The sequence below is a fragment of the Pseudopodoces humilis genome, chromosome 10, assembly GCF_049639895.1.
Source record: "Pseudopodoces humilis isolate 2021_Gansu_Grassland_sample_001 chromosome 10, ASM4963989v1, whole genome shotgun sequence".
NCBI classification, from domain to species: Eukaryota; Metazoa; Chordata; class Aves; order Passeriformes; family Paridae; genus Pseudopodoces; species Pseudopodoces humilis.
In genome coordinates this window covers 22,084,029-22,110,827 of record NC_142209.1, presented here as the reverse complement: position 1 = coordinate 22,110,827, position 26,799 = coordinate 22,084,029, and the positions used below count along the sequence as shown (strand labels likewise).

General features: G+C 49.7%; 1 protein-coding gene across 2 annotated transcripts in view; it reads right to left on the bottom strand.

The window, feature by feature from the left end:
* RNF220 (ring finger protein 220) overlaps nucleotides 1–26,799 on the bottom strand; it is a 220,514-nt gene that overhangs the window by 59,692 nt on the left and 134,023 nt on the right. For both annotated transcript variants that reach the window (XM_005521088.3, XM_005521087.3), the window contains exons 3-5: nucleotides 23,173–23,302; nucleotides 9,915–9,960; nucleotides 509–604 (exon numbers count right to left, since the gene is read on the bottom strand). In XM_005521088.3, coding sequence (XP_005521145.1) covers nucleotides 509–604; nucleotides 9,915–9,960; nucleotides 23,173–23,302 — 272 coding nt within the window. The remainder of the gene's footprint in view (nucleotides 1–508; nucleotides 605–9,914; nucleotides 9,961–23,172; nucleotides 23,303–26,799) is intronic.

Here is a 26,799-nt window from a genome sequence, read left to right as displayed (position 1 = left end):
TCTCCCTCAAGTTTTACTCATTGCATTACCCAAGTCAAGACCTGCTGCTCCTCTGGGAAGAGAGTGTTTTATAACACAGGCTGGCATGGCTGTGGATTGTCCAGACTATTTTCTGTCTTGGATGGGAGTCTTGAGTAAAAAACATCACTTCTCTGTAAGTTTCCCAGTGGGCACAGGGTGAGTAATGACAAACACAGCCATGGAAATGAGACCAAAATGGTGAATATAATGCAAATACAAAGATTACATAATACATAATACAAAGATTTTAAAACCTTTTTAAATACCACAGTGGTTCTAGTCAGAGCTGGGAGGACTTTGCAGACAAAAGCCCACCTTTGTAGTCCCATGAGGGGCCACGTGCTCATGTCCCCACGATGCCCGTGGGAGAACCAGGGCAGTGACTGCATAGCCAAGAGCAAGCTGTCACACAGAGAGAGCTGTGGGCACTGGGGTGTGCTGGCTCCCTGCCTAAGGCTGAGACCAGCAACAGCATCTACCTGCTTACCTGGTATCTGTCTGAGTGATGGATGTCATCTGAGGAGTGGGGTGATGCTGTTGGAGAATCTCCTTCCCGCTTGATTGAGGCCGACAACAAAATTGACTGCAAGAGAAAGGAGAAATTCATGTTGCGAGCATTGTTGAGCTCTCTGCCTGTCTCTGAGCTGTCCTCAAAGCCATGGAGAGTGTCTGCTGAGTTGTGGGACTGTGCTGGGATGGAATACTGGGCTGTGGGACTGACTCTGCTCTTTCCAAGGGATTCTGCCTCATGAAGGGACCAGGGTCTTGCAAATTACAAATGAATCATGCAACAATGGGACAGTCATTTTTACCCCAGGTCTGCTGTCTGGGGCAGAATCAGGCCCTGATGGAAATAATATGTGAGGACCACACCAGAAATTCTCATGGTAAGACACAGGATTGCTGAGGTGGAGCAGTGCTTACATGTCCTCATCTGCCCTTTTTAAGTGCCACTAAATCTCTCAATAGCTTTGTAAACTGCAGTAAAGCTCTCAGCACCTTTGCAGTGCAACTTCCTCTTCCTTCAGTAATGATGCTATTTATTTTAATAAGTAGCACAGAAAAAAAAGGGCCTTTTAGAAGGTTAAAAAGCTCAGTGATATTTGAGACCTAAGAGATCACTGATAAACTTCAAGTCCATAGTAGGTAAGTCTAAATTCTACACACAGTGAACTCTAGCAGGAAAATTACTATGGGAGTTTGACAGCATCTAAATAAATGTACACTGAGTTGCAATTGAACTTTGTGATTAGAGTACTTTGAAGGAAAAATGAAATTTAAAATTCTAATTTAAATTAAAAATTAGCTAAACTAGGCTAAATATAGCCCACTACATTGTGAAAAAATGTACACTGGAAATGCAGCTCTGCAGATGTTTGTTTCTGAGAATCAGCTGGCAAGATTTGACAATAAATGACTACTTGGAGATGTGTGTGTTTGTGAAGGGAAGTGTAGATATCATCTGAATTGGACAGGTCAAGTGTGATGACAACATTATTAAAAAGCATAATACCTTGGAGAAAGGCAAGTATTCCAGAAATATTTGCCTCTGGGCTGAAATGAAACGTGAAAAAACGTGCATTTTTTGGGAAAGATATGTGAAAGTGGAAAAATGACTCAGCATACAAATAGGTTCAGTCAGCAGCAAGCAATCTCCCTGGCTTGGACAGCTTTCCACGAGAACAGCACAGCAGTGCAGCTGGCACGGGCATGGAGGGAAGGCAGGCTTGGGGTGGCAGTGGAAGAGGGCAGTTTGGGATACCGAGTTCAACCCCATGGGCAAGAGGCACGTCCCAGTGTGCAGTGCAGATCTCTGCCATAAAGCACAGCCCTACCAGCTGTGGGGAGATGAGATGTCCTGAAAGGGATCACAGAGGAGTTGCCTGCTGGGGAGCTCAGTTATTTCCTTGGACAGAAGCACTTCCGCCAACTGAGGGCTTTGCTGACCACATCTTTGGGCTGGCTTGCTCCTCAGCTCAGCCCAACAGGGATGCCAGGCACCGGGAGGCCCAGTGGGAGCTCACGGGGCTGGGGCACCCATCAAAGGCTGCCCCAAGAGCCCAGCCTCCGCTTTCCAAGGGACAGATGGATAGAGCAGGGAGGCTCCCTGGCTTCATGTGTTGGCTAAACCCAACTGCTAATGGGCTTTGAACAGCTTTTATTTATTTCTAGAAAAGCCCTCTGCAAAATTTCTGCAGAGTGCAGACCCTGAGCTCCTGCTGTTTAGTTTCTTTATTTTCTAAGAGAGAGTGAGGACCATTTTTGAATAAGCAGGGTTGTACATGTCCTAAAAAACATAGGGATGAGGCTCAAAGCCTCCAGTTGTGACTCAGAATGACAGCCCTAACTGCAGCAGCGTTAATGCCCTAATAAGCCAAGCATCCTGGAGCTGGGAGGGTTAAATCTGTTTTGTCTTCCAATGTATCCTAGAACAGGGGAAAAAAATACCCATCTCCTCATTCCTCCACGACAGACAGACAAACTCTGCCCGCCTCCTGTTCCCCCCCTCAGCTTCTGGTAGCTCTAATCCAATATTATTATGTGAAAAATGGTTGAGCTAGCTATGGAGACAGTAAATTAAACGTTATGTATTAGTTTTTAGCGTGTGGTCCCAGGAAGAATGCCGGCCCCATTTATTCCACAAACCTCCTGAGCACCATGGCAATGACCTCTGGAAAAACGCAGGGCTAAACTAATCCCAAAGATGTCAATCTCGAGGCCTCTTCTACATACACTTGCAGTTTAGATTAATAAACTGTCTATTTTTAAATTGTGTGCAAGCACTTCAATTCTAAATACCTTGCCGGCATGTTAAACACAGCGTTAGAGATGCCAAGTCACACTTCCCCTTCACTCTTAGGAAACTTGACTTCATTTGTTTTTCTCATTTCCCTGTGCTATGCCACATTTTGCCTCTCGGGCAGCCATGGAGGCAGGCAGGGATGCAGGCTCTGAGGCTAAGGGATTAGAAAAGGCACCCACCCTCAGGGTGACCTGCATTAGGCCAGCCTCTGCCATCCCAATTTTGGTCTCTTTTACCCCAGACTGTCATGCTGAGGCTGTTTGCCAACGGCTAACCAGTGAGGATGCCTGACCACAGTACACCAAGCCAAGGATTTGCTGTTCCCTGCACCACTCTGCTCATTCCCTCACTGGTCCTGGCAAGCAGAGGAAGGGTAGTGATGTAATTCCCATTCCTCTCTCTACTGCATTCTGGGAAGATGGCTGTGGAGTGAAAAGGTGCTCTCCCAGCCCTCATACATGCCCATGCTGCATGGCAGACCCAAATTCTGGCATCCCAGCCAAAAAACATAGCACTGGGTGCTCTGTGTGCAGACAGGCCTGATGTGGAGATGCTCTCCACATCAGGTTCTTCACCATGTTGGTAACAAGCCTTGATGCTGAGATATGTCTTTTCCTTTGGGGAAGGGCCACCACCCAGCTCATCCATGCCTGACTGACAGTACATCCCAGCTGCCCTTCAGAGTGTGTCTGAATGAGGATGCTGGGGGGAGAGGACCCTCCTCCCTCCCTGGTCTCCCCTCCATGACTCCCACCATCAAAAATGGAGCAAGGGCTGTATGTGAGTGGTGGAGCAGGTTCGTATTTCTCCCTCCCCTTTAAATCATCTCTCCATTGGGTAGAGGCACTCTCTGTGGAGGTTATAAACCCTGAGAGGATCAGACTGAGCATTACACCTGGGGCAAGCTAAATAAAAAAAGGTCACTGGCGCTTTTTAAACATGGACAAAAAAGCAGTAAAATGTGTTTGAAAAAAAAAAATCTGGCATTAAATCATGACTTTTTGCCTGCCTTGCCTCATTAAAAGTGGCCTTTTGGAAGGTAAAATTATCATTGTAAGTGATAAGATCTTTAAGAAAATAATTCACGGCTTCTTCACCCTTTAATATGATAGCCGCCACCGGCTAATTTTTTTCTTAATGGCAACGAGGCCATCAATCTTGTCCAAGCCCTGTGCTCCCTCCTTCCTCCTGCCCCTCCTGCCATGCTGGGCAGCCCTGGCCCCGTTCAGCGATTCCTTCCTGCCCCTTGGAGCCCAGCTGTGCCGTGCCAGATGTGTCAGGATGTACGGCTTTACCCGCTTGCGTGCACAGATCCCGAGGGCACATCAGCCCTGCTCACGCTGCGAGGCTCAGCCTGGTCGCTCCCGACAGGCTCCATGGATCGTGCAATCCTGCAGAGGTCAGCCGGGAATGCTTCAGCAGCTCACCGAAACGAGGAGCAACACCTAGTTTACATATCTAAATACAGGGGCAGGTTTGGTGGGAATCAAACGTACATCCTGCAGCCTGTATGCCTGCTGCTGTGATCCCAGGCCATGGATCCCCAGACCTGCTCCTCCCTCCTGGGTGGAGGAGCCGTGGGCAGTGCTGAGGCAATGTCGGCAAGGACACAACTTCCAACACGCCCCCGGCTCCTGACCCGCCGGCTCGCCAGGCGTGGGCCCCGGGCAGCAGGGGAGGGGACGGGTGTCAGGGTGCAGCCGCCAGCCCAAGGAAATGGATGGAAATTGCCGGCACACGCCGCCCCCAGCCCGAAGCGCGGCCTCTCGCCGGCAGCCGGGGCAGGTGTCAGCGTGGGGACAGCCCAGCCCGTGCCTCTGACATTCTGCTGCCTCTCAAGGCCAGTCATTTGAGAGTATTAAAGTGCTGGACTCCTGCTTTCTGAGAGCCCTGGAAAAACATAAGGAGTCTATTTTTCTTAAACAATCCATCACAGCTGCTGTCAGCAGAACAAATACCCTAACCCTGCTTTTTATGTATCTATATGGCCTTTTTAATTTTTTTTCCCCCCACAAAGTGTTCCCTGCTTGATGCATTCAGCTTTAACTCTGCCGTCTAAATAGGTACTTATCACTTAACATGGAGGTGATGGCTTGACATGTTTTCTGTCTCCTGCCCTCCCCTCCACGGTAGGGAAGACGTCAAAGTGTTGCTAATAGCTGTTATCACTTGGGAACTGTAACCCGAAAGCAATAAGTGATACCAGGCCTTGCTGTGATTTTCCCCCTTAACTCTGCTAGCCATTTTTTATGTTATTGCTGGAGGATCCCTGACACAAAGATGCTACTATTAGAGCTGAGTTTCCTAGAAGCTTTTGGAGGGTCTACATTTGCTCCCGGGAAAAGTTAGAGGTAAAATTATCTAGTGGCTTTTAGCTGGCAGAGATAAAGGTGGGATGGAGCTGGGGATGAAAGGCTTAAATGTGAGAAGGGTGTGAATGGCGAATAGAAATAATGGTATCAGCAGCTTCTGGCCTTCACTGAAAAATTCCAGTGGTTCACAAGCAGAATAAGGTTACAGAAATGTGAGCTACTAATTAATTTCTGTGCATGTTACAATCACACCTGGGACTGCAATGGAATCTCTCTTGGAAGAGACACCAGCTACATGGTGGGAAAAGGGGCCTCTTCCAGCAGAGCTGCCCATCAGCACTCTGGAGATGGAGGGGGAAAGAGGTCTGGCCCAGGTGTGCCCCTCTCTGCTCCTTCTGCCAAATGCTGATGTTTCCCCTGGTCTAATGGGAGGGTACAGCTGTTTGGCCCAAGGGGAGTGGGGGGCTTTGTCTGGTCATGGGGTAATTTGTTTTATGGAATAAAACCTGGCAGATACTTGGTTTTGGAGTGACTCTGGTATTCATCACCCCAAACTGCAGGAAGCACAGCCAGCTAACACTCATCCTATGTAATTTCCTCTCCTTCACGTATCTGTGGGCTGTTCTCCTGTCCCCAGTTTGGCCATAGCTTTGCCACAATATCCAGATTTAGCTTTTTAATCTTTCCTTGTAAATCACAGCTACAGCGGGAGGGAGCACAGATACAGTGAACAACTTCGCCAGAAGTCCCAGACTCCCAGTCTGTCAGTGACACAAGAGAAGGAGTTAGAACCCCAGGGAACTGACACCCGTCCCCTGTTCCTACCACCAGACATGATATGAAGAAGTAAAATGACTGTGCTAGATATTTCATCTCAAGTGAGGCAGCTGGGAAGGGCTTAATAGACATTCTGTCAAGGTTTAAGGCTCCAAATCTTGCTTGCTTTGAAGCTCTTTTTCCTTGGACGGCTTTAGTGGTCAAATTTCCCACTAGATGTTGTAATTCTCTCTCAAACTACTTGGTGAAGCTGTAAAATCATGGGGGCGGGTGGGGGAAACAAAGAGCTCTGGCACTGTGGCTTGGTTCCCAGCTCCGCCGGAGGTCTGGGAGCAGTGTGCTGGCTGCCTGCCTGCGGGCACCCTCCCTGGAGCTGGGTGCACACCTAAACAAACCAGCCGCAGGCAACTGCTGGGTGCGTGGGATGGATTTTGCTCGTGGCCACTCACGTCAGTGTTTGCAGCAAGAGCACAGCCAGAACTGGAAGGGGGAAAGGCAATTTGCAGCCATGTATTAGGAAGCAGAAGTTGAAAATGAATGCTGAACCCATCACAAGAGCTGGGATGCTTCATGGAACCCAGTCCCCTCCCCTTCAGTGATCAGTACCAGCTCTTGCACAGGGGATATATGTTTACCTGTTAGGTGACAGGTAACAGTCTGCAGCTAATACCCTGAAATCCAGGCAGTAGTGAAGTGCTCTTAGGTAGCAAGCAGGACTTGGGGATGCTGACTCTCTAGGTACCACCAGCTACTCAAGAAAGAATGGGAACAGCTGGATTTACACCTCACCAACATGGGTTCAACCCAATGTGTGCTCCTCTCCTGCCTTGCAAGAGGCAGCCAAGGCAAGGGGAGAAAGGCAAGGCAAGAGCATGAAGTTGGGGAACAATACCCAAGGGAACCTCACACTGCTGACAGCTGTGTACAGACTCCTGGGTAGCCACCAGTCCAGACAGTCCCTGGTGGTCTCCACATGCCTCTGTGAGACATTCCTGCTGCCTGCTCTGCCCGAGACCCAGGCTCTGGCCATGCTGGGGAGTGCTGCAGGGGAGCTCTGGCCTCTCAGAGGTCTTGGGCATGGCTGGCTTGGACAGACCTTCAGAAGGGACCTTCTGAGTGACAATCTGCTTGTCTAAGTGCCTTGCCCAGAACTGGTGTACCACCATCTATGAGGCTTGGTCTCTAATGGCAGATGAGGATCCTGAATGCTGCAGATCTGTGGCACTCAGCACTGCCCTTTGAGCTGCCTTTGCAGAGAGGGAGCCCAGGCACCGAGCAGTGGTGCTGGCTGGTGCACCAGCTTACAGCCCTTTCCTGGCTGTCACTGCCTCAGTCAGCTCTGATAATAGAAGAATCTGATACAATAATCCTGCATTCATCACATCTCATGTTGAGTGATTGGATTTTCTTTGACATATTGCCATGAAAATTGACCAAGTGCAGTGAGTGACAGCTCTTCAGGGGCAGGGGAGCAGTGAGTGAGGAACATGCATTTACATCTGGGCTTTTATTGTCCAGAGAGATGTTTGCTGGGGCAACTGTGGGGAAGGGGTGGGAGCAGAGCTAGGACACAGAACATGGGAAGATTAAATCCCAGTCCCAGCTCCCCCCCAGGAAGAGCTTCAGGCCAGCATAGAAGTGGCAATAGATATGATGCTATAGGCAAAGGTCCTAAATAAGCCCTAAAGTGGAGTTAAAGCCACTGGTGACCACGGAAGTAACTATCAGCTTGCAGTCATCCCAGTTTCCATGGCCCTGAGTGAAACCAGCTTGCCCTTGTTTGTTTTGCCATTAGATGCTCCTGAGGGATGGGGAGGTGCAGCCCCTTGTCCCGTTGCTGAGCTGCTGGAGCTACTGGCCTTTTTATTGGCACCAGGAAAAGGACTGGCTAGGAAACATTGCAGCAGTTTCATTCCACCAGTTCCAGAGTGGTACAGATCTCCCCTGGAGTGCCTGCCAAACTTCCAGTGATGCCTGGGTGCCTGGACATGGACTGCAAGCCCAATCCCGGGGGTCTGTACCCCGTCCCTCTGCCTGGGACTGTATCAGAGGGACTTGACAACCTGAGGGGCCATTCACACACCTTGTTACAAACATGCAGTGGGCATAAAGGAAAAGAGCAGCCTGCATCTCCCCACCACCCTCCTCCTCAATCCCACCTGGTTACAAAGGGGCCTTTAATACCAATCTCAGGTGAAGGTGACAGCACTGTGCCTTCCCGTGCCACACAGGACTTGTCTCCCAGCAAAAGCCACATAGAAATAATGAATCCTCCTGGGCTGAGAAGCTTTCAAGCTCTCTGAGAAGGGAATGAAAGATTTCCTGATTTCACCCTCTCCCTCCCTGCTCTCCTGGCTTCTTGAAGTTAATGTTCTTAGTCCCAGACGTGATGGGCAAAGGGAAAAGATCCATGTGGTGACAGGGGACGATTGATCTCTTTTACATAGAACGACGCTCCAGTCCCAGTTTAATCCCCTTGCTCAAGGCAAATGGGATTCTTTGTCAATGGAAACTTCAAAAGCCTGGCCCTGCCTTGAGATGGACCTTCTTCTTTATCTGGTCTCTGTCAGTCACTCACTGTGTTTGCCTCCAAACAGCTAATCTGTCTTCCTAGCTATCCTTCTCCCTCACAGGTGATGTGTTTTGGACTGTTGAGTTATCTACACAGAGTCCTGATGAGGAGGAACAGGAAGATTGCAGTCCAGATGCTTTCATTTTGCTGGTGCCCTTTCCAGCTCCTTCAAGACATCCCAAGGCAGCTTCACACTCTGTGGATTATCAGGAGTGGTGGGTTTGGGGATTCCTCTCTGTTCTGCTTGTTTTCATGGGAGAAATAGTCAGCTCTTCACTCTCCTCCTAATCTCCCTGGGACTGGACATGGGAGCAAAGTATAGTTATACAGGAGACAAAGGTGTGGAGCACTATGGAGTATCATTGCAATTTCTTTTTTCCCTTGAAGGGTTTGGGAAATTGTTGGGGTTATTTGGGAGTCATCCCTACCTGCCACAAACTCAGGTCAGCACAGTGGGTCCCAGGCCTCTCCCTTGGTGGGGCACACAAGGTGTTGATATTCTTGGCAAGAAACCCAGCCCCAAGGAGAAAATCTAGAACTGAAATGTCAGTCTTTGCTTCTGACATCACATGCCAAAAAAATCACCATAAGCATCCAGAAAAAGCAGTGGGGAATGAGACTTAATTCTAATAAAAGAAGCATGAAGACATCTCCTGTGAGAGATGCCCTGCACTTGTCTGGAAGCCAGGAGCCTTCCTCACTTGGACTGTGTCATCAGAAGTGTAGGAGTACCTGGAGCCCTTGCCTTTGCCCACCTTGGAGAGGACAGCATGGTTTTCAAAGGCTGTGCAGCACCCTGCAGTGCTCCTACCTGCTCATCTGCCCAAGCTCCGGTCTTTCCCACCCTTGTGCCACATGAAGTCCAGCTGACAGCAAATAATTAAATGATGTCCTCTGCTCTCTGAGTTTTGTATTTCTGCATTCTGAGCCAAAGGGATGGGAGGTGAGTCCGGGGGAGCGGACTGAGGCTGAGATGGGGTCTTTTAGTGATTTGGGCTCCTCCTTGGGTGTGCTTCAATCCCTTGAGGCAGGCCCACTCTCTCCTTCCAAAGCTGGCATATGGCTCTGGCTCCAGGAACTCCCACATGTGATTTCCCAAGCTGAGCTCAGGCTGCGTGTGATCAGCTTTCATTAGCTGTCATTAGAGACAATCTGGAGTCCCAGAGCCCAGCAGGTCCTTCAGCTCCACCGTTCCTCGGCTGCACAAGGAATGCAGAGCCCTGTGCAGGGACTTGGCTGCTCCAGCCCAGCGGCTGAGTGGGGACAGTAGCTTTCCCCAGTGTCACCAGCCCCCAAAGTGTGGCCACCTTCCTGGGAGACAGCAAGTAGCAGGACAGGGAGCAGGCTGGGAAGGTGAAGGAGTGTAAAGAACATCCCTTGGAGGACAGGAAAAATATGCTAAACCAAGACATGAGGTTTGCTCACTTACCTTGGGGGTGCCTGCTGCCATGGCATCCTTCAGGATGGAGCTCTTGCTGCCAAGAGAGAAAAGAACAAGGTCAGTCACAAAACTGGCAGGCAAGGAGGGGAGTGCTTTGAGAGATCTCATAAGGTCAAATAGCAAAGCACATTGTTTCTCTTCCCTGGACCAACAAGAGCCTCCTCACCCTGACTGGAGTGGCATGCGAAGGAGAGCAGTGCCAACTATTTCTCCAGCTGTAACAAAATGGTCATACAAGTGTAAGTCCCCAAACCAGCCACATGAGTCAAAGACAGACTCTCCCCCTGCCTGGGGCTTGCACAGCTCCCCTCCCAGCACTGGGAAAAAGCAGAGAGCAAGTCTGCAGGGGGCAAGTCTGCAGGGGCACAGGGAAAAAAGCCAGGCAGAGGGAAGCAGAGGTGGTGAGCCCTGTGAAGGGTCAGGCACAATGTGAAAAAGAATAGGAAAGAGGATGAGATTAAATCGGCGTAAGAGCAAAGGAAAAAAAGATTTCCTCAGCTCCAGGCACACTGGGGAAGCAGCAGCTCTGCTGGAGGCTGAAGTGATTTGTTAATTCAGCTTGTTCCCCATTTAGCAGGGAAGGAGGTCCCTACCCGGTGCTCCTCCTCGCCTGCCCTCGCCAGCGGGAGATGCTATAGATTTAATAACACCTTCCCCCCTCCAGACAGGTTAAACTTGAAACAATTACATATCAAAGCCGACATGGCGGGGAGGCCTGCACTGTAATTTTTTGGTTATTAAAGTAATCTCTCTCATGTAAATTCTCCTGCTAACATGCTGCAAACAGCATTAGGAAATAAATTATTTCCCCATGATTCGATTTGTCAATGCAAAGCACCTGCAGCAGGCAAAAGGCTCTTGAAATATGTTGCCAAGCCCAGTGCCTGTGCTTGTAAGCACATGCTGGTGGGGCGGCTGGCTCCCAGCTCCCCATAGCCCCGGGGAGATGATGGATGGGTGGGTGGGTGGGTGGAGGGGGGAGGGTAGTGGGGAGAGGCGGGGGCTGGGGAAAGGGGGGGAATGGAATTGTGTTTAATAACAAAATTTGTATGCAAGCCTGCATCCCAGGCTAAGGATGAGTGATCGGCAGCCAGAAAGTATTAAAAAGCCTCGCTAAACAGATGCTGACAATAGAACAAGACATATCAAATCAGATCTACTTCAGAAACATTAATATACACACGCACACACACGCTCGCCCGTGCGCGCGCACCCGGCTCCGCACACCCGCGCTCTTTTCTTCTCAATCACAGCAATATGGGAGACATCAATAAATTTTTATGAGACTTTTAGAAGATCAACACGGTACTAGATGTGACAAAAAAGCAATGTGCCTGTCATGTTCGCTTTGTCGGGGACACTTTAGCCCCAGATGCCGAGCTGCAGTGCCAGCAGGGAAAAATTGAATTTGGCTGGCTTTAATCTGCCTTGATTTGGCAGATGGCTGGGTGTTATGAAATGAGCAGGGATGGAGGAAGGTGTTTTCTCCTGGGGCTATGGCCCCCCTCCTCTCCCAGTGCTACTGCCTTTTGCCCCCTGCCCTGAAATGGTGGAAACACACAGTTATCCATTGCCATCAGGTCACTCCAAATGCCACAGCTCTGCTCCCAGCTATGGTTCCTGGGGACCACGGATGGATGGGCTGAGGCATTGCCTCCTACACAGCCCCAGTTCCCTGAGGGAATGTGCTGTGGGATGCTCACCAACAGTACAGGATGACCCCTGTGTCCTGTCCCCCAGCTCTGCTCTCTACCCTCAGGAGGTGTCACAGAGTAGTTTTAGTTCCTGCTGCCCACTGAGATGCAGCCCTGGCACCGCTTCAAGCCTGTGCAAGAGCAAGCAAGATGGAAAAGATTTCCATTCCCCCTCCACCTCCAGCATTACGCTGAATTTCTCAATCACATGAAGTGTGAAACAACTTTTTTTTTTTTTCCTTTTATAATTCAAATGCCTTGTTAAAAAAACAAACCCATTTCCTCCCTTTTCTTGTTAAAGGTGTTTAAAATTATTTGTTTTCAAGGGAAAGAGGAAGAATATAATTAATTCCTCATAGAAATGGTGTTAGGGCCAGGAAACTGAAGTTTTCAGAATGAGAGTCTCTCTGGTCAGCCAAAAGATCAAGCCTCTGCTGTTGGGACCGATAAGGAAGGAGACTGATTTAGGTAACTTGGCAGACTTTATTTTATTCTTCATCTGGAGGTTTATTAATACTCACTCCCTTTCTTGCAATGTAGCTCTACTCTATCACTAATAAGAGCTTGCAATTTGATTTTTTTTATATCCAGAGATACATTAGGAATAGGCACAAACCCAGGTCATCCAAGCACCCAGATCCTGCAATTCAAGGGTGCTTTTCCCCATCCCACTGAAGAGCCCCCTGAATTACAAGGGCTGCAGCCCCCCGCACCTCTTAAGAATGCTGGCAGCGGGCTCAGGATCGAAGGGCTGTCAGCAAAGAGAAACCTTCCCTTCCATAAACACCGCAGACAAATTAAAAATGGTAAAAGGGAAATCAGGACCTTTAAAGTTCAAACACTTTTCGGTGCCTTTTAAAGTTTTTTTGCTCTAGGCCCTTGCAGACAGCACAATCTTTGGAGACCTTGGGATTCTCTTTAATCACCCAGCCAGGCTGCAGTGGTCTGAAATGATTACACATTTACATAGTAATAACCCCAACACTCCCCACATTATTTCATGGCTAGCATATTTCCACTCAGCGAGTGATCCATGTGTTTTAAATTATAACCTGCACATAGGAAATTAGTTACTAAGTACGATATTCACGGGCTCATCTGACACTTCTAATTAAGGTGATTTACACAGAATTATCTTATGAAATAAAAAAATGGTGTTTTGCTAGCTAATAAAATATAATTACTACCCGCTTTTCTAAGTTACAGTTAGTTTTAATCTATTTGGGGAATTGTTTATCTAGTTCATTACAGCAAAACAACTTCTTTACCTTTTAGGCAACCCCCTCAAAGTACCAAAGAAGAGCAAGGAACACCCTGGGAAGACCCAGTGATTTTGGCAGCCTCCTTCTCTCTCTCCTGAAGACCTTGCACTTCCAAGTGACACAAGGCTGCTTCCTCACTGGCTCCCTTCCTTGGGGCTGAGACACCAGTTCTGTCAGTGCATTCATGCATCCTCAAGTTTGGTGTCCCCATGGGGACAAAATAAGACCTCTACCCTGGTGCTGGCAGAGGGCTCTGCCCAGTGCTGCAACTGCATCACCCGTTAATAGGAGCAGCACACCAGATCCCCACATGCTCTGGGACACGCCACTCATTTAGATTAGGGACCAACAGCTTTAAGAGGAGCCTTTCCTCTCAATAAGGCTCTTCACAATGAAAGCAGAACTCAGGCTACACCAGAGACATGCAGATGTCCTTTAATGCTAGGCACACATTTGGTTAGGAGCATCCCCAGGTGCAACTGGCATGCCCCTGAGTGAGCTTCAAGGGTCTGTTCAGGCCCAGTGCTTCTGTTCTGATTTCCCAAAGGGCACCTCAGCAAGCCAAGTATGTGCCCTCCTTATCCACAGTCCTGGGGTTTCCTCTACCTCTGCCATGGTTGTTATTACACACAGTGACCTTAAAGCCTATTTACTTTGTTATGGTCCTGCCTTTTGGGGTGTGCTTGCCATGGGAAATAAAAAGGCAATATGCAAGGAGTGGTCCCTTATCATCCTCACGAATGGAAGCTGATGCTTCTTCCCACAGGGAAAAATCAGGCCACTAGCTGAAGGTTAAGCTCTCTGAGCTTAGACAGTTACAGTTGTTTCTGCTTATCCCTGAAGGACACTGAACCAGTAAGCAGCAGGTAAGAGAGCTGCTTCTATGCAGCTGGAGTCTTCCAGCTCTGCCACTCTTCCACAAAATCCCTTCTCAGCAGCTCCCTGTTTGACAGGCATCAGCCTGTGCAGCTCCCAGATGACATCCTGCAAAACCAAAAGATTTTTTGCAGCCAATGGATGTATTTAATAAAAAAAACCAAAAAAAACACCCCAACAAAACCAATTGGAAACAATTTATTTTTAGCTGTGGGACTTGTGGCTTGAATATGCAGCCTTGAGATGGGAGCCCCGGCAGCAGCAAAAGCCTCCGGCAGAGCCGCGGGGATGGCTACGCCAGCTGTAATGGAGCAGTCGCTGGGTAGAGAGGGAATTGGATTTTTGTGAATGCCAGTTTAAATAAGTGGAAGTGTCACTTGATGCTTAAATAAGGAAATGGGAGTTTGATTTTACACCTATCTGTAGGTGACAGCCCTCAGCATGGCCAGGTGTGATCTGTGCCGTCACAGCAAGCACACTGGGATTTTTAACCTGCTGTGGCTCCTCCAGTGGCACCATGGGATCATGATAGGAAAAGGGGCTGCATGATGGTAAAGAATTGCCAGAGAGCCTGCAGTCAGGGCTTGAAATGTTCTACACCTACAGTGCCAGACGTGCTTCCCACATACTCCTCCAGTCAGTATTTGTGAGACCTCAGTGACCAACACAGTCAGTTGTGACAGATCTGACCCACAGGGCAGTCACCCACCTCCCCCAAAAGAGATGAAATGCACCAGAATCATAAAACACTATGGCATGACCTGACCACGCTGAAATCCCTTATTTGCTCTGTCCTATTCACATCCCCAACTCTTTCTGCCCTGCTGTTTTTTCCTTTATCAACCTCTGGTACCCCCTGTCCCCACTCAGCGTGGATAACGGATTTCTAGGTGAGGATGTGATGGTCCATGTGTGCAGGGCCAAAGAGAAGACTGTGGCTGGGGGGTAGTTTCATTTCTCTCCCACTATTTGAAAAGGAGGTGGCTGGAAAAATAAAAAGGAAAATCAGAGGGAAAGGTCATGCATTAGATTGATTTGGGGGGCTCTTTCCTTCCATGGCTATAATGACTGTTTAATTATTCCCAGCTCATGTGGCAGTTCAGAAGAGGCTCTGCAGAAGATATGCATCGCTCCAGGGTAAATAACTGACCGGAGATTTATTTCTCACCCCTGGGTTTCCACACACCCCTTCCCAGGCCTCCTGCTGCCCTGAGAGTCAGCAGCAAAGGAAGGCTTTGCCCTCCAGAGTTCTAAACCTCAGCCTTCAAATCCATGCCCTGGAGTCAGGGAATGGACTGCAGGTATCACAGCTCTGAAGGCAATTTAAGGAGTGTTCATAGCCCTTTTAGGGCACTGCATGGACAAGGAAAAACGTGACCTGCACATTTTTTTCACTTGCTGTGCTACCCTGGAAATTCTGACATATGAGAAGTGCTTCTCAGCTATGAACTCTCATTATGGACAGCAGTCTCTGCCTTCCTTGGGGTCTGCCATGGAGGAGAGGAACAGGGCATCTCTAAGCAGGGCAGGCAGCTGCCTGGCTTGTGCTCTCTCCATAGGAAAAGCCACGGGTGAAGGGTCCAGGCTGCTGTCATTGCCACCCTCTAAATGCACAGGAGGAAGTTGGAGGGTCTCTCTTCCCTTTCTGTCCGTGATTAATCTGCCACAGTGAGGGGCAGAGACACAAATCAGAGGAGGAATGAAAGAGGATAAATCCATGGTATCAGCAGCACCACATTGGCTAGATAATAAACAGACTCCTCTCCTCATAAATTTCTCTCCATTCCTACATGTTTCCCCGCCATCAACACTCACAGACCTGGAGCTGGACTGCTCCTGGCCTTTCCAGTGTCCTGGCTGGTGGGAAGACCTGTGGGAACCTGGGTCCCTCCACCTGGTTTGGCATCTTTTCATTCCCTGCACCGACTGGAGTGCAGCATGAGCATGACGATGGCACAGTGGAGCCTCATCCCAGCTCACTGGAGTTTAGAGGATGCACGGGACGCCTGAGGAGACTGTGGTGAGGTGATCCTTAATAGCATGTGAAGTGGGTGGGAGAAGCACTAGAGACACAAAGCACACTTCAGTTTACTTGGTAGTTTCTGTCTCAGTGCCCCAGGGTGGCTTGCTTTCACTGCCCATACTGTGTCCTCACTCCTCATTTTGGCAGCAGCCAGCTCACTCACTTCTCCACACGCCACACATGGATGTGACCCTGTTAGCTGCCTCCTGGTGGCAGGTGGTCCTGGCCCTGCTCAGGGATCACCAAGAAGCTGACACTTTCAGGCAAGTTTAATTTAAATCTGACAGTAGTTAAAGTGCTGGGGAAAGCTCCAGGTGATACCACTCAGCTGGAAATGCATCTGTGCCTGAAACTGGACATCCCCGACTCCAGGGCTGAGGTTCCGTGCTGAACATCTCTGCCATGGGTGGCATGGGATGCTCCCCTGGTGCTGTGGGGCAGGATTCTCTCCCCAAGGGAATCAGGGTAGAACAGGATGTGAAAACCCATTCTGTGTCCCTAGAGCAGCTCCCAGAGCTGTCCCTGCAGCCTGGTTTTGCTGGTGAACATTGGCTGCAGGACAATCATGGAGGACTCACACTCAGGAGGAGCGATGAGTAGACGGGCAATTAACTCTTGATTGAACACCCTGGGGGATACCAGAGCCCTTTGGGAAAGCCCCTGGGAGCATTGGGAGGGTACAGCCAGGGAGAGGGGGCTGCAGGAGAGGTACCCAGTCCCACCTGCAAAGCATGCTCAGGCACTTAATAGTACCTGTCCCCAGCATCTCCCAGGCCTGGATTTATGCCTTGAGGGGTCACCTCTGGTGAGACTCTAATAACACGACTTTATTAGCTTTCTTGTTCCTTCTTTAAGATACAGTAGCAAGGGGGGAGGAGGGCAGCAGCACCTCGGGAAAGAGCGGGGGTCGTATGGATAGGAAGCAGCTGCCCTCGCAGTTCCCCTTCTCGGTGACAAGGGGGAGAGGGAGAAAAATGATGCTCTCTCGAAATTTATCATGCACCCAATTACAATGTTAATTGGCAAGTCCCAGAAATCAATTAATTCGCAAATTTTTTTCAATTAAAAATTAAGATAAATCATAAAACGTTATTAAGCAAAGGCCAAACTCCATGAACTTTTTTTTTGTAGGTATCTGGGTTTTTTTTTTTAATTTAAATAAAAAAAAGAGCTGTGTTGCCAAAGCCCGATGCCCTTGAGTGCCTTTGCTGAAGCGCAGGGGGCTGTCATCAGCAGGACTGGGCTGAAGACAGATAAAAAAATATCGACCAGTCGGACACACTGCTTCTGCTTTATTGATCAGGCAGGAATTTAACTTGCTGTGCATATCCACCGTGTCAGCAAGGGCCACGGGCGAAATTAAAAGTACTTGGCTTGGAGATGTCGCCTTGATACTGGGGGGTGGGGAGAGATGGAGGGAGGGGGAAGAAGAGGGGGAGAAAGGGAAGAAAAGAAAAGAAGGTGGAAAAAGAAGAGGGGAAAAAGAAGGAAGAAAGACAGGGATAAGTTGAGGAGCAGGAGGTTTCAATGCCTGCTTGCAGTCTCACTTGTTGGCCAGGGTTCCTTCCTCTCTCTGGAGAGCCTGCAGGTGTCTACTGCATGCAAGGAAGGGAATAATGGATTCTAACACAGCACTGGAAAAAACCCTTCTCACTCAAAACCATTTCTAACCTCTCTCATTGAGAGGCTGGTGGACCTGCAGCATTTGCTGCACAGAAGTCTGGGGAAGTACCTGGTCATCAAGTTAAAAGTCCTGAAGCATAAATCAAGGAGACCTGAGGTGAGAGCCATGACCCTGATGTGACATATGACAACAGAGCTAATTCGGGTTTTACACACTCTATTTATCCTGCTGGGCCTGGTAGCACAGCCACTCGCCCTTCCCACAGCAGCTGCCCACGCTGGCCCTGGGAAGGTCTCCTCAAAGGTCCTTTGGGACAATACAGCACTTGGCAGATCCCACAGAAATGAACACTTCCCTGGGGCAGTGCAAGGAGCAGCTGTATTTAAACAGAGAGTTCCCTGAGCAGGAGGGGGGTGTGAGCCACATCTTGTAATGTGCTCTGGGTCCTTATTGTGACAGGAAAAACAGACCAAGCCCCTGTCATTTGGGCACACAGGGACCACAGGGATGATGTGCTTGCCAACTTGTTAATTTGCAGGAGTCTCCAGTGCAGACTCTGAAGGGCTAGCATAGGATGACTTTAATCAGAAAGACCACAAAACGTTGCGAAAGCAACCTGTGAAAGATGTGAAAAGCAGGATGCATCTCCATAGGTATGGAGCCATCTCTCAAGAACAGTCAACTTGCCTAGTGACCAGTTTATCTCCCAAGGTCCCACATGTGTTTCAGCTATATTGCTAATTTACTCCTTATTCTGTATCTCACTAGGCCCAGAGCTGCCTCTGTCCCCTGAGAAGAGCTACTGCTGTCCCTCTCTACATAAAGAAACCTGGAACTGAAGCTTCTCACAGCAGGGTGAGGATGCTCTGTGCAGTGCCAGGAACTGAAGAAGCACTTTCTGTTCCTAACCCGGCTGCAAAAGAAGAGAGGATTAAGAACAGTGAGAGGAAAAGAGCATGTGTGCAAACAAGGGAGAGGAAGCTTTGGACAGAGCCCAAAGGAAGATTTAATCCTGGGTAGAGGTACACTGAATGCTGCTACAGGAGCTGGAGCACCATAGTCCTGTGGTTGGCTCTTTTCCTCTGACATGAATCAAAGCTGGCTCCAAAAGTCAAGCTAAATCCCCCATCTGGGCACTTCACCCACTTTGACACAGGCCTTCCCACTGCATCTTTCTCTGCCCTCCTTTGCCTGACACTATTTGGTTCTTTCTGACAGCATCTTTGAGGTCAGAGAAAACAGCCTGCAGCACTTTCCATTTGCACCAAGGTGCAAGACCCCAGTGCCCTCTGTGCTTCAGGAAATGCTTCGTAATCACAGAAGCAGAAGAGAAATTATTCCTGGACACACAGAAAGGTCATTAGGGGAAATCAGTAGCTCCTGAGATGCTGGATGTGCAGGGATGTGTCCCCACGCCCCCAGCAGAATGACAAGGAGCAATGAGAGCTGCTGGCCTGGGCTGCCAGCAGCCAACAGGTGGGCACAGGCTTAGTAGCACAAACATGCTCAAAAAAATTACTGATTGCAAAGGAAAAAAAAGAAAGAAAAGTGAATGAGGGGGGAGTTTGCACAGCCATGGGGCACTTTGAGAACATCACCACCCTCACTGCTCTACTCCCTGGACCACTCCCCAGCTATATTGATACACCTCATCCATTTTGGGGAGGTGAAATCCTAGCTCTGAAGCATAGGTTTGCTGATGGTAATGCAGGGGAGAATCTGGCAGCTGTCACATGGTGAAATAAAAACACCCCCTTCCAAATATATTTTTTTAAAGGAGCATTGCATATTCAAGAAGAGATTGTTATGCTATTAAAACCACTGCATCCAAAAGCACATTCCTAACCTTCAAACTGCTGAACTCAGCAACTGTAATATTTGTAATGTGACTTCCTAAGGTTTTTTAAATGGCCAATAAATGTCTCTTCCTCAAACTCCAGAAAGAATCATTGTGGAGCATCAGCTGAGGCTGGCTCCAAAGCTCTTACTTCCTTCTTTACTTCTGTCCTCAAATTCATCTTTCCTCCCACCCTGAATTTGAACCAGAGCCCTAAACTTGCCCTTCTCCACCCAGCATCCCCTCCATCAGCAGTGCTCTGTGGTCACTGCCTGGGGAGAGCAGGCAGGAATGAAGGGTCCTGCTGTCCACTGCCACCTCTGCTCACAGTATTTACCTGCAGGGTGACCTACGCAGCAATGCACACGGGGATGTGTGTGTCCTGAGGGACACCCCTGGGTGCTGCTCTAGAATGCTCTGCCCATCTGCACACCCTAGGTAGTTCTAGGCTGGGGAAATGCAGCTGCAGCCAGAGCACCAGCTGAAGCTCAGAACTGGGGCCACTGACAGCTCCAGAAAGTCTCACATTTCAGTGTGCTTTACTGCGAGCTTTTAACATGGGTGAGGTGTAAAACAAGTGTATATATATTGAGTGAGGATAGGAGACTCACATCCAGATCAGCTTCATGCACACAGACCAGGAATATTCATGTATTCTGTGTCAACCAGCCTGGCTGAGGCACAGGGCATAGACATATACAAAGGGTCGCTGCTATTATTTCTTATCTTTACCTTGGGTGGCACTGAGCTGCTCAGATAGGCACCTTTTGCTCTCTCACTGTACAGGCAGAGCAAGGAGAGCATCCCTTCTGCCCTGCATCATCGGACACCCCTCACCCACCTCCCACTCTGCTGATTTGAGCCTGTGCTCTGCAAAGGTGAGCTCCAAGGTAATTTCTCTTTGGAGGAGGAATACCAACAGTCTTGCCTGGCAAGAGTTAAACCCCATAAAACCAAGGCTTGTAGTTTTGTTTTCTTTCAATTTATATCCTTCACTTAAAGGGGGGGCAGGTGAGGAGGGAAAGAGGGGGAAAAAAAAGAAAGCCAGGTGACATATTCTAAGAGGGAGCACCGAAAACGTGTTAAGCACTTCAAAATCTCATATATTCAATCGGCCTCTGGCAAGACATCTGCCTAATGTTAGCGCTTAAATATCCTTTTCCATTTTACATGCATTCAAGTCTCATTTGAGCGAAATGAAACGGTATTATTAAAGGGAGATTTTGCACAAATGGCCTGAATTTGACATGTCAAGTTCAATGAGGCTGTTACATATGTAACACCAAAAAGGGCTCGGAGGCTGCCGGCTCTTGAAACAGCGCCAGTGGCTCAGAAATGAAATTTGCATTCAGAGAGCCCTGCTTCGCTGCGTGGAGCTGTGCACAAGGCTTGCTTGGACCCACACAGGGTGGAGGAGCCGTGGGGTGAGCACATGCAGGTCTCTCCCTATGCTTTGGGAGACTGGACACACCAAGAAGGCAGCCGAGCTAGAAACCCAGATACTTCATTCCCACTCAAGATAGCTTTCGCAAGGGAAAGCTGGACCCTGCAGCAGGGTTGGATCCTCCTGAGTGATGTTCCTCACTGGTCCAACAGCTGGTTTATGTCCCTGGTACGTGCACAGGACTCCCTCAGCATGGGCGGGTGCTGCTCTGTTGCCAGCATGGCTCCTCCTGCCTCACTGCATGATGCTCAAGCTGGGTTGACCTTGAGATGTCCCTGTCCTGAGGCCAGGATGGTCACATCAGTACTGCCCATGGCGGGGAAAAGCGGCATCCCTGTCTCTGGGGTGTAGCAAACCCCATTCCCACCAGCTGAGAAAGAGGTTCATTGGAGTGGGTGAATTGCTTGTGGTGATCTGGGAGCACAGGTAGCATCATCCAGGTGGTGCCTACAGCTTCCTTGTATCTCAGCCCCAAGAAGCTCCTGTGGTCATCTGGAGAAATCCCTTTTCCATAGAGTTGATCCAGTGCCCACAAAGCCTCCAGTGCTTCAGGCTCAGTGGGCAGGAGGGGGATCTGCCTTCCTAACCCCGAGCACAGGAAATCTATGATTTTGTTGCAAATCATTGTTTATTAAAACTTAACACCAAAAGCCATGATTGGCTGCATCCTCTTTAAATTAGAAAAAAAAAAAAAGCCCTTGGAAAGCAGCCCCTGGTTTGCTTCTCCCCATCAGACTGATAAGTAACAGCTGCTCGGTCATTTCGGTAACAAGTCGGTATTGGCAGGGAGCGGCCAGGGCTGCCGGTGCCCGTCACGTTTATAGGCCTACATTTTATTTTTATGTTTATTGGGTTATTTGAGATCATTATTAGTTTCTCTCTTCTCTTGTTGATGTGTTCTTGCTCCTGGCTTCTCCAGGCAGGAAAGGTGGGGGAATGGGAAATGGAGCAACCCACTATAGTGAGCTGCCTGCTGGGGCTGGGCACTGCATGGGACTCCAACCCCTCACACCCCACTGCCTGCTAATCCTGCCCATTATTCCTGCCCTTCCTGCATGCTGCTGCCACTGGTCCCTGCATCGGTTCCCTCCAGGACTGGGAGCCCATCCCCATGCGGAGCTGCTGTGTTACAGATTAGCCTCCATCGCCCAAATCCATTGCCTAGATTGAACGTTATCTATCACACTACGGAGGGAGTTGTTATTTAATAATTAATAAAGACCTCTGATTCTTCCTCACCGCCTGCGTGGCCGAGTGGAGCAGGCCAGGGAAGAGAGGGCAAGCCAGGGAGAGCTGTCTCCTCTCTAACTGCTGCTGTTATTTAAAGGAATAATGCCATTCTTTTTCATTTGTCAGCTGGCCCACAATGGCCCTTGTCACGCTTTATGATTTAGGGTTTCCTTTCCTTTCCCATTAAACGCCACCTTCCCATCACCACTTTGCGCCAGCCAGCCTCTGCTCCTGGCTTGCAGTTTCAGTTTCACTCTGATATTGGCCCAACTTCTTTGATGGGCTCCTCCGAGCACTAATTGCTTCTGTTCATTTAAACCTGTTCACTAATTTGCAGTGGCCCTTTATTAAGTTGGATGTGGCCCAAATTACACCATAAATTACGCTTGGAAGGGGACTGGGTGTCACAGGGGATAAATGGGCTGCCTGTTCCCTGCCTCCCCCCTTCCCTATCTTCCTGTGCAACACATAGAGGACGTGGTCTCAGCCTGAGGGTGTGGGTGCTGAATTTGGGATATCTCAGCCCAGATCCATTCTGGGAGGTCTCTCTCTAACTAAAGCTCCCTCCTGCTCCCTCCATCTTCAACAGCTATCGTTGAATCCAAGAAGATCCAAGCCAAGCAGGGATAGATTCTGCATCCTCTGCACTGTGTACAGCCATGTCACCAACCCATCACCCTCGTACACTGACACACATTGTCTCTTCTCTCCTACCACCTGGTGATGTAACTTTGCTTCTAGCAGGCAGTTTGATTCCTTTCCTCACCTTTTAATGACCGGAGAATTCATTAATAATTGAAATAAACACGCTCTTTCCCAAGGCTGCTGACTTTTATTAAGGCAGGGGCAGGGATCTGCCAACCCTTGGCTGCAGACATTTCTTAAATAACTGCTAGCAGTTAAAAGGCAATTATTATTTTTTTAAATAGGTGATTTTTTTGCACTGGGGGTAGCAAAAGGGAGCTGAAGGCAGCTGAGGAACAGTGTGCACCAATGCTGCAGGGTTGCTCCATCATGGGATGTCAGCAACATGGGAACTGCTCACACATCCCCAGGGAAAGGTATGTCTGTGACTTCCGGGAGGAATTTCTGCCTGACTTTACCATTGCAGTGAACTCCAGGGAAATGTTTCTGCCCCACTGGCTAGCACCAGATCTCCCACATCTTGTAGCTGTGGCTATCACCATCTTCTTTGCCACATGCAGGTGCCCCAGCTGGGTCACCAGGGATGCTGGCGGACCCAGGGAGCTGCTTACCTGATGTTCAGCTGCGTGAGCTTCTCCAGCTCCTGCTCCATGTGCTCCTGCAACTCCCCAGGGCGAAGAAGGACCTGGCAGATGGGGCAGATCGGAGCCTGGCTGTCAAACAAAGTTGCTTTCTTTTTGCCTGTGAGAAGGAAAAGAAGGGAAAAAGCTTTAGCTCCGATCAGCTGCCATCAGCATCATCTGTGCTCTTCTTTGGTTCTTGTCCTAGCACAGGACTGAAATCCAGGGATTTTCTCATGGTATATAATTCTCTCCCCATCCTACAATCCCTGGGGCAAACAGTGTCTCTCTTTTGCAGTGGCACAGCAACTGACACAAGAGCATCCCAAGCCTGGCTGTGCACCCTCCAGTCTTACAGGAAGAGCAGCAACTGCCCCATTCTGAAAGTGACTTTGTGCAAGCCTAGCTTCCCATTTGAGGTTCAGGTGATACGACTTGGAGTAGATGGATGACACAACACTGCTTCTCTTCCTATTAACTCATTATAAAGAGCCATTTTCATCCTCCTTGACACTCCTGAAGTTGGGTGGGTCAGGCTGATCCTCCTTGTGAAGAACAGAGCAAATCTCCATGGGCACACAATGTTAGGAGACAGAGGAGAACCCGTGGCATGAGGCTGTGGATGTGCTAGGGAGCTCACCCAGGATTGCCCAGCCTGTCCCAGGGCCGGGTTGGGGCCTCTTGTCCTCCCTGCATCACCAACACCTTCAGACCCCACAACTGCCGGAGTTCTGGGACCCCTGGGGCTGCATCACCCCTGGGTGAGATTTGGGGCTGCCTGTGTACCCTAATCCCTAGCTGGGTTGAATCTCTGGGGCAGATCTGTAAGCGATGCATTTCCTCACATCCTCCTTATTCTCAATCCTGTCTTCTGCTTCCCTGCCCAGCCACATGTCCCTGGTTCACTCCCTGCTCTGAAGCCAATTTCTTCCAGCTCAGAAACTTTATTGCACCCTCTATAAGGAATATACAGCGTCTATTTAACATAAAATAAAACTCTAAAGCAAACAATGAAGTTCTCATAAAAGAGGGAAGCCCACGCGTCCCCAGGCCCCCTCTCCCAGCTGTACTAGCAGCTCTGCTCATGAGAGGGCGTGCGGAGCCTGGCTCAGATGGCTCTGGCAGGGAGAAATGTGCTTTACAGCTGCCTGTTGTCATCCAACATGAACCCTCCTGCTGGATTATTTATTTATGTATTAGACATGGATCAAATTGGTTAAATCTGAGTGAGAGGCAGTAATGCACAATAAAGCGCCCTGTGCTGGATACGAAGGGACTGTGTGCAATGTGGCCTTCCAATCAGGAGGCAAAAGGTGCCATTTTATGGCTCCTAATGATGGTGGAGCCCAGTTAAATGAATCCCCATTAAAGGAATAGACCTTCTCAAAGGATAAAACATCAGTGTGAGCAGCTTTACTGCATCCTTGCTTCTCCCTGTATAACTGTATGGCACAAGCATTTAACAAGAAAAAGGGTCTGGAATAAGTTTTGAGAGTCACTTTGGCTTATCTTTGCCCTCCAAGAGGACAAAGTGTATGTGTCTGCTGGAAGCAGGGCTATCACTGGGATATTACTTGCCCTTTCCTTCAGCACCTCTATAGAAGATGGGAGAAAATGAGGCATAAGGGGCAAGTTGGGGCAGGCCAGTGCTATGGTGCATTCCCTGCCTTCCCAGCTTCCCTTTCCATTGGGAACTCTCCCATTTGCAGAGCCAGGAGGAAAACCCCACTGGTCTCTCCTCTGGACTTGGGCCACTCCCAGAGGCTCCCAGGCAGAACCCAGGTGCCTCAGATCCTCATTCCCACCACCCTTCTGTCAGGGAGGACACATTGTTTTTTGGCAGCATGCAGCCCATGCAACTTGGAACATCTGCCTCTCTCCTCATTCCCTCATGTTTAAATAATGCCCAGAACCCAAACCCAAACACCCAGCTCCTGCTGACCCTTGCGGGAAAGGCCGGCATTTCAGTAATTCCACCTTCCTCTTGGAGCTTTTCCACTTTTGTCTAGTGGGGGCCCAAAATAGTCCAGGAGCGTCCCCGACCACCTACTATTTATAACCCCAACTTCACAGCAAAACAATGGAGCTGTCTGAGTCTCCCTCCCAAAATAAACAGGCAGCCTTTGAGCGGACGGGAAATCCTGCTGGATCCCTGCTGTGGGGTGTACAGATGGATGGGTAAACAGGCTGCCCTCTGCCCTACCACGCTGCATCCCTGCTCCTGGCCCAGGCCACTGCCGTGGGACCCACAAGCCCCCATCACCATCCACAGCTTTGGCTGCTGGGGCTGGGATGTGCTCAGCAGCACCAAAGGGTGGAACAGAGGTTGAGCATCCCCGTGTCTCTGCCCTGCAGGGAGCCCAGAGATGTTCCTTTGCTGGAGGAGGTGATGGACTGTCCCAAACCACAGAACTGGGATTAGCAGCCTTGGATCGGGATGCTTAGTCAGGGTCCCCCACTGGGGACCAGCTGGTACACCAGACTGGTGGGATATTTAACCTCCTGCACACCGAAGCCCTTGTGCCCTGCTTGTTCTCCGGTACTCTTCCATGGGGTGCATGTTCCTAAGCAGAGGCGACTTTGGATTTCAATGGCTGGGGCAACCAGGAGGGGTCTCAGGCCATGGGAAGAAGCCTTGCTGTCTTCCATGGCTGCTCCTAACCCCAGCCCAGGCCAGCAGGAGAAATGAGCAGCAGTGGCCTTACCCATCAGCTACACCAATGATACAGTGATGAATTTGTGCCAAGGAAGGATGTGACAGCTGTCACTCTGCATCCCCGTGACAGCTGGGGAAGATCCCCCTGCTCCAGTGAGTGCAGGAGGCTGGTGCTTGCACTGAAACAAGGGCTTCCAGAGGGGCAGGAGAACAGCAACCTGGACATACAGCCAAGTCCCTGATGTACAGATTACAAAGCAGGAGACATTAGGAGCCCCAGCTCCTGGCCCAGGGGGCTGACAATTGTGCTTTCACAGGAGCAAGGCTAAGTGCTACTGACAGGCAGAAAGGAGGGATCCTCTCTCGTGCCAGGAGGACACCTACGCAAGCCTCCCCAGGTCTGTGGAACCCGCTGCGTGCCTGCAGTGCAACAGAGGCTCCTCCTGGGATGCGTCTCCCCAAATCAGCAGCATCCACATCTGCAGCATGCCCAGAGCCTGGCACACACCCACACTGTGGTGTCTTGCTCCAGGCAGTGGTACTCATCTTCATGGTGCAGGATGCTGGGTTTTGAGGAGAGGGAGAGGATGGGCATGGCAAGTCCTCAGGCTTTGTGAATGCCAGGGTGGAGAGAGATACATACATCCCACATCTCCTCTCCAGAGCAGGGACACCCTGATATCCAGGAGCAAACAAAGGATGCTGCATCATGCGTGTGGCTGGACTGTGCTGGGATGTAAGTGCTTACCCCTCCGAACGGAGGGCATTGATTTGACCATGCAAAACAAAGGGCCCATATCCCTGAGCGGGAGGGACCTACGCCTGCTCCCTGCTTGTCCTTCCCTGCCCTGTGCCAAACCCGCTCCTGGGAGACACTGAATGGCTCTTTTCAGGCTTTTGTTTTTTGGCAGCTGTGTTTTTGTTTTCTTTGCCCCTCTCTCTCCCCTTCACTCTCTGGTTAC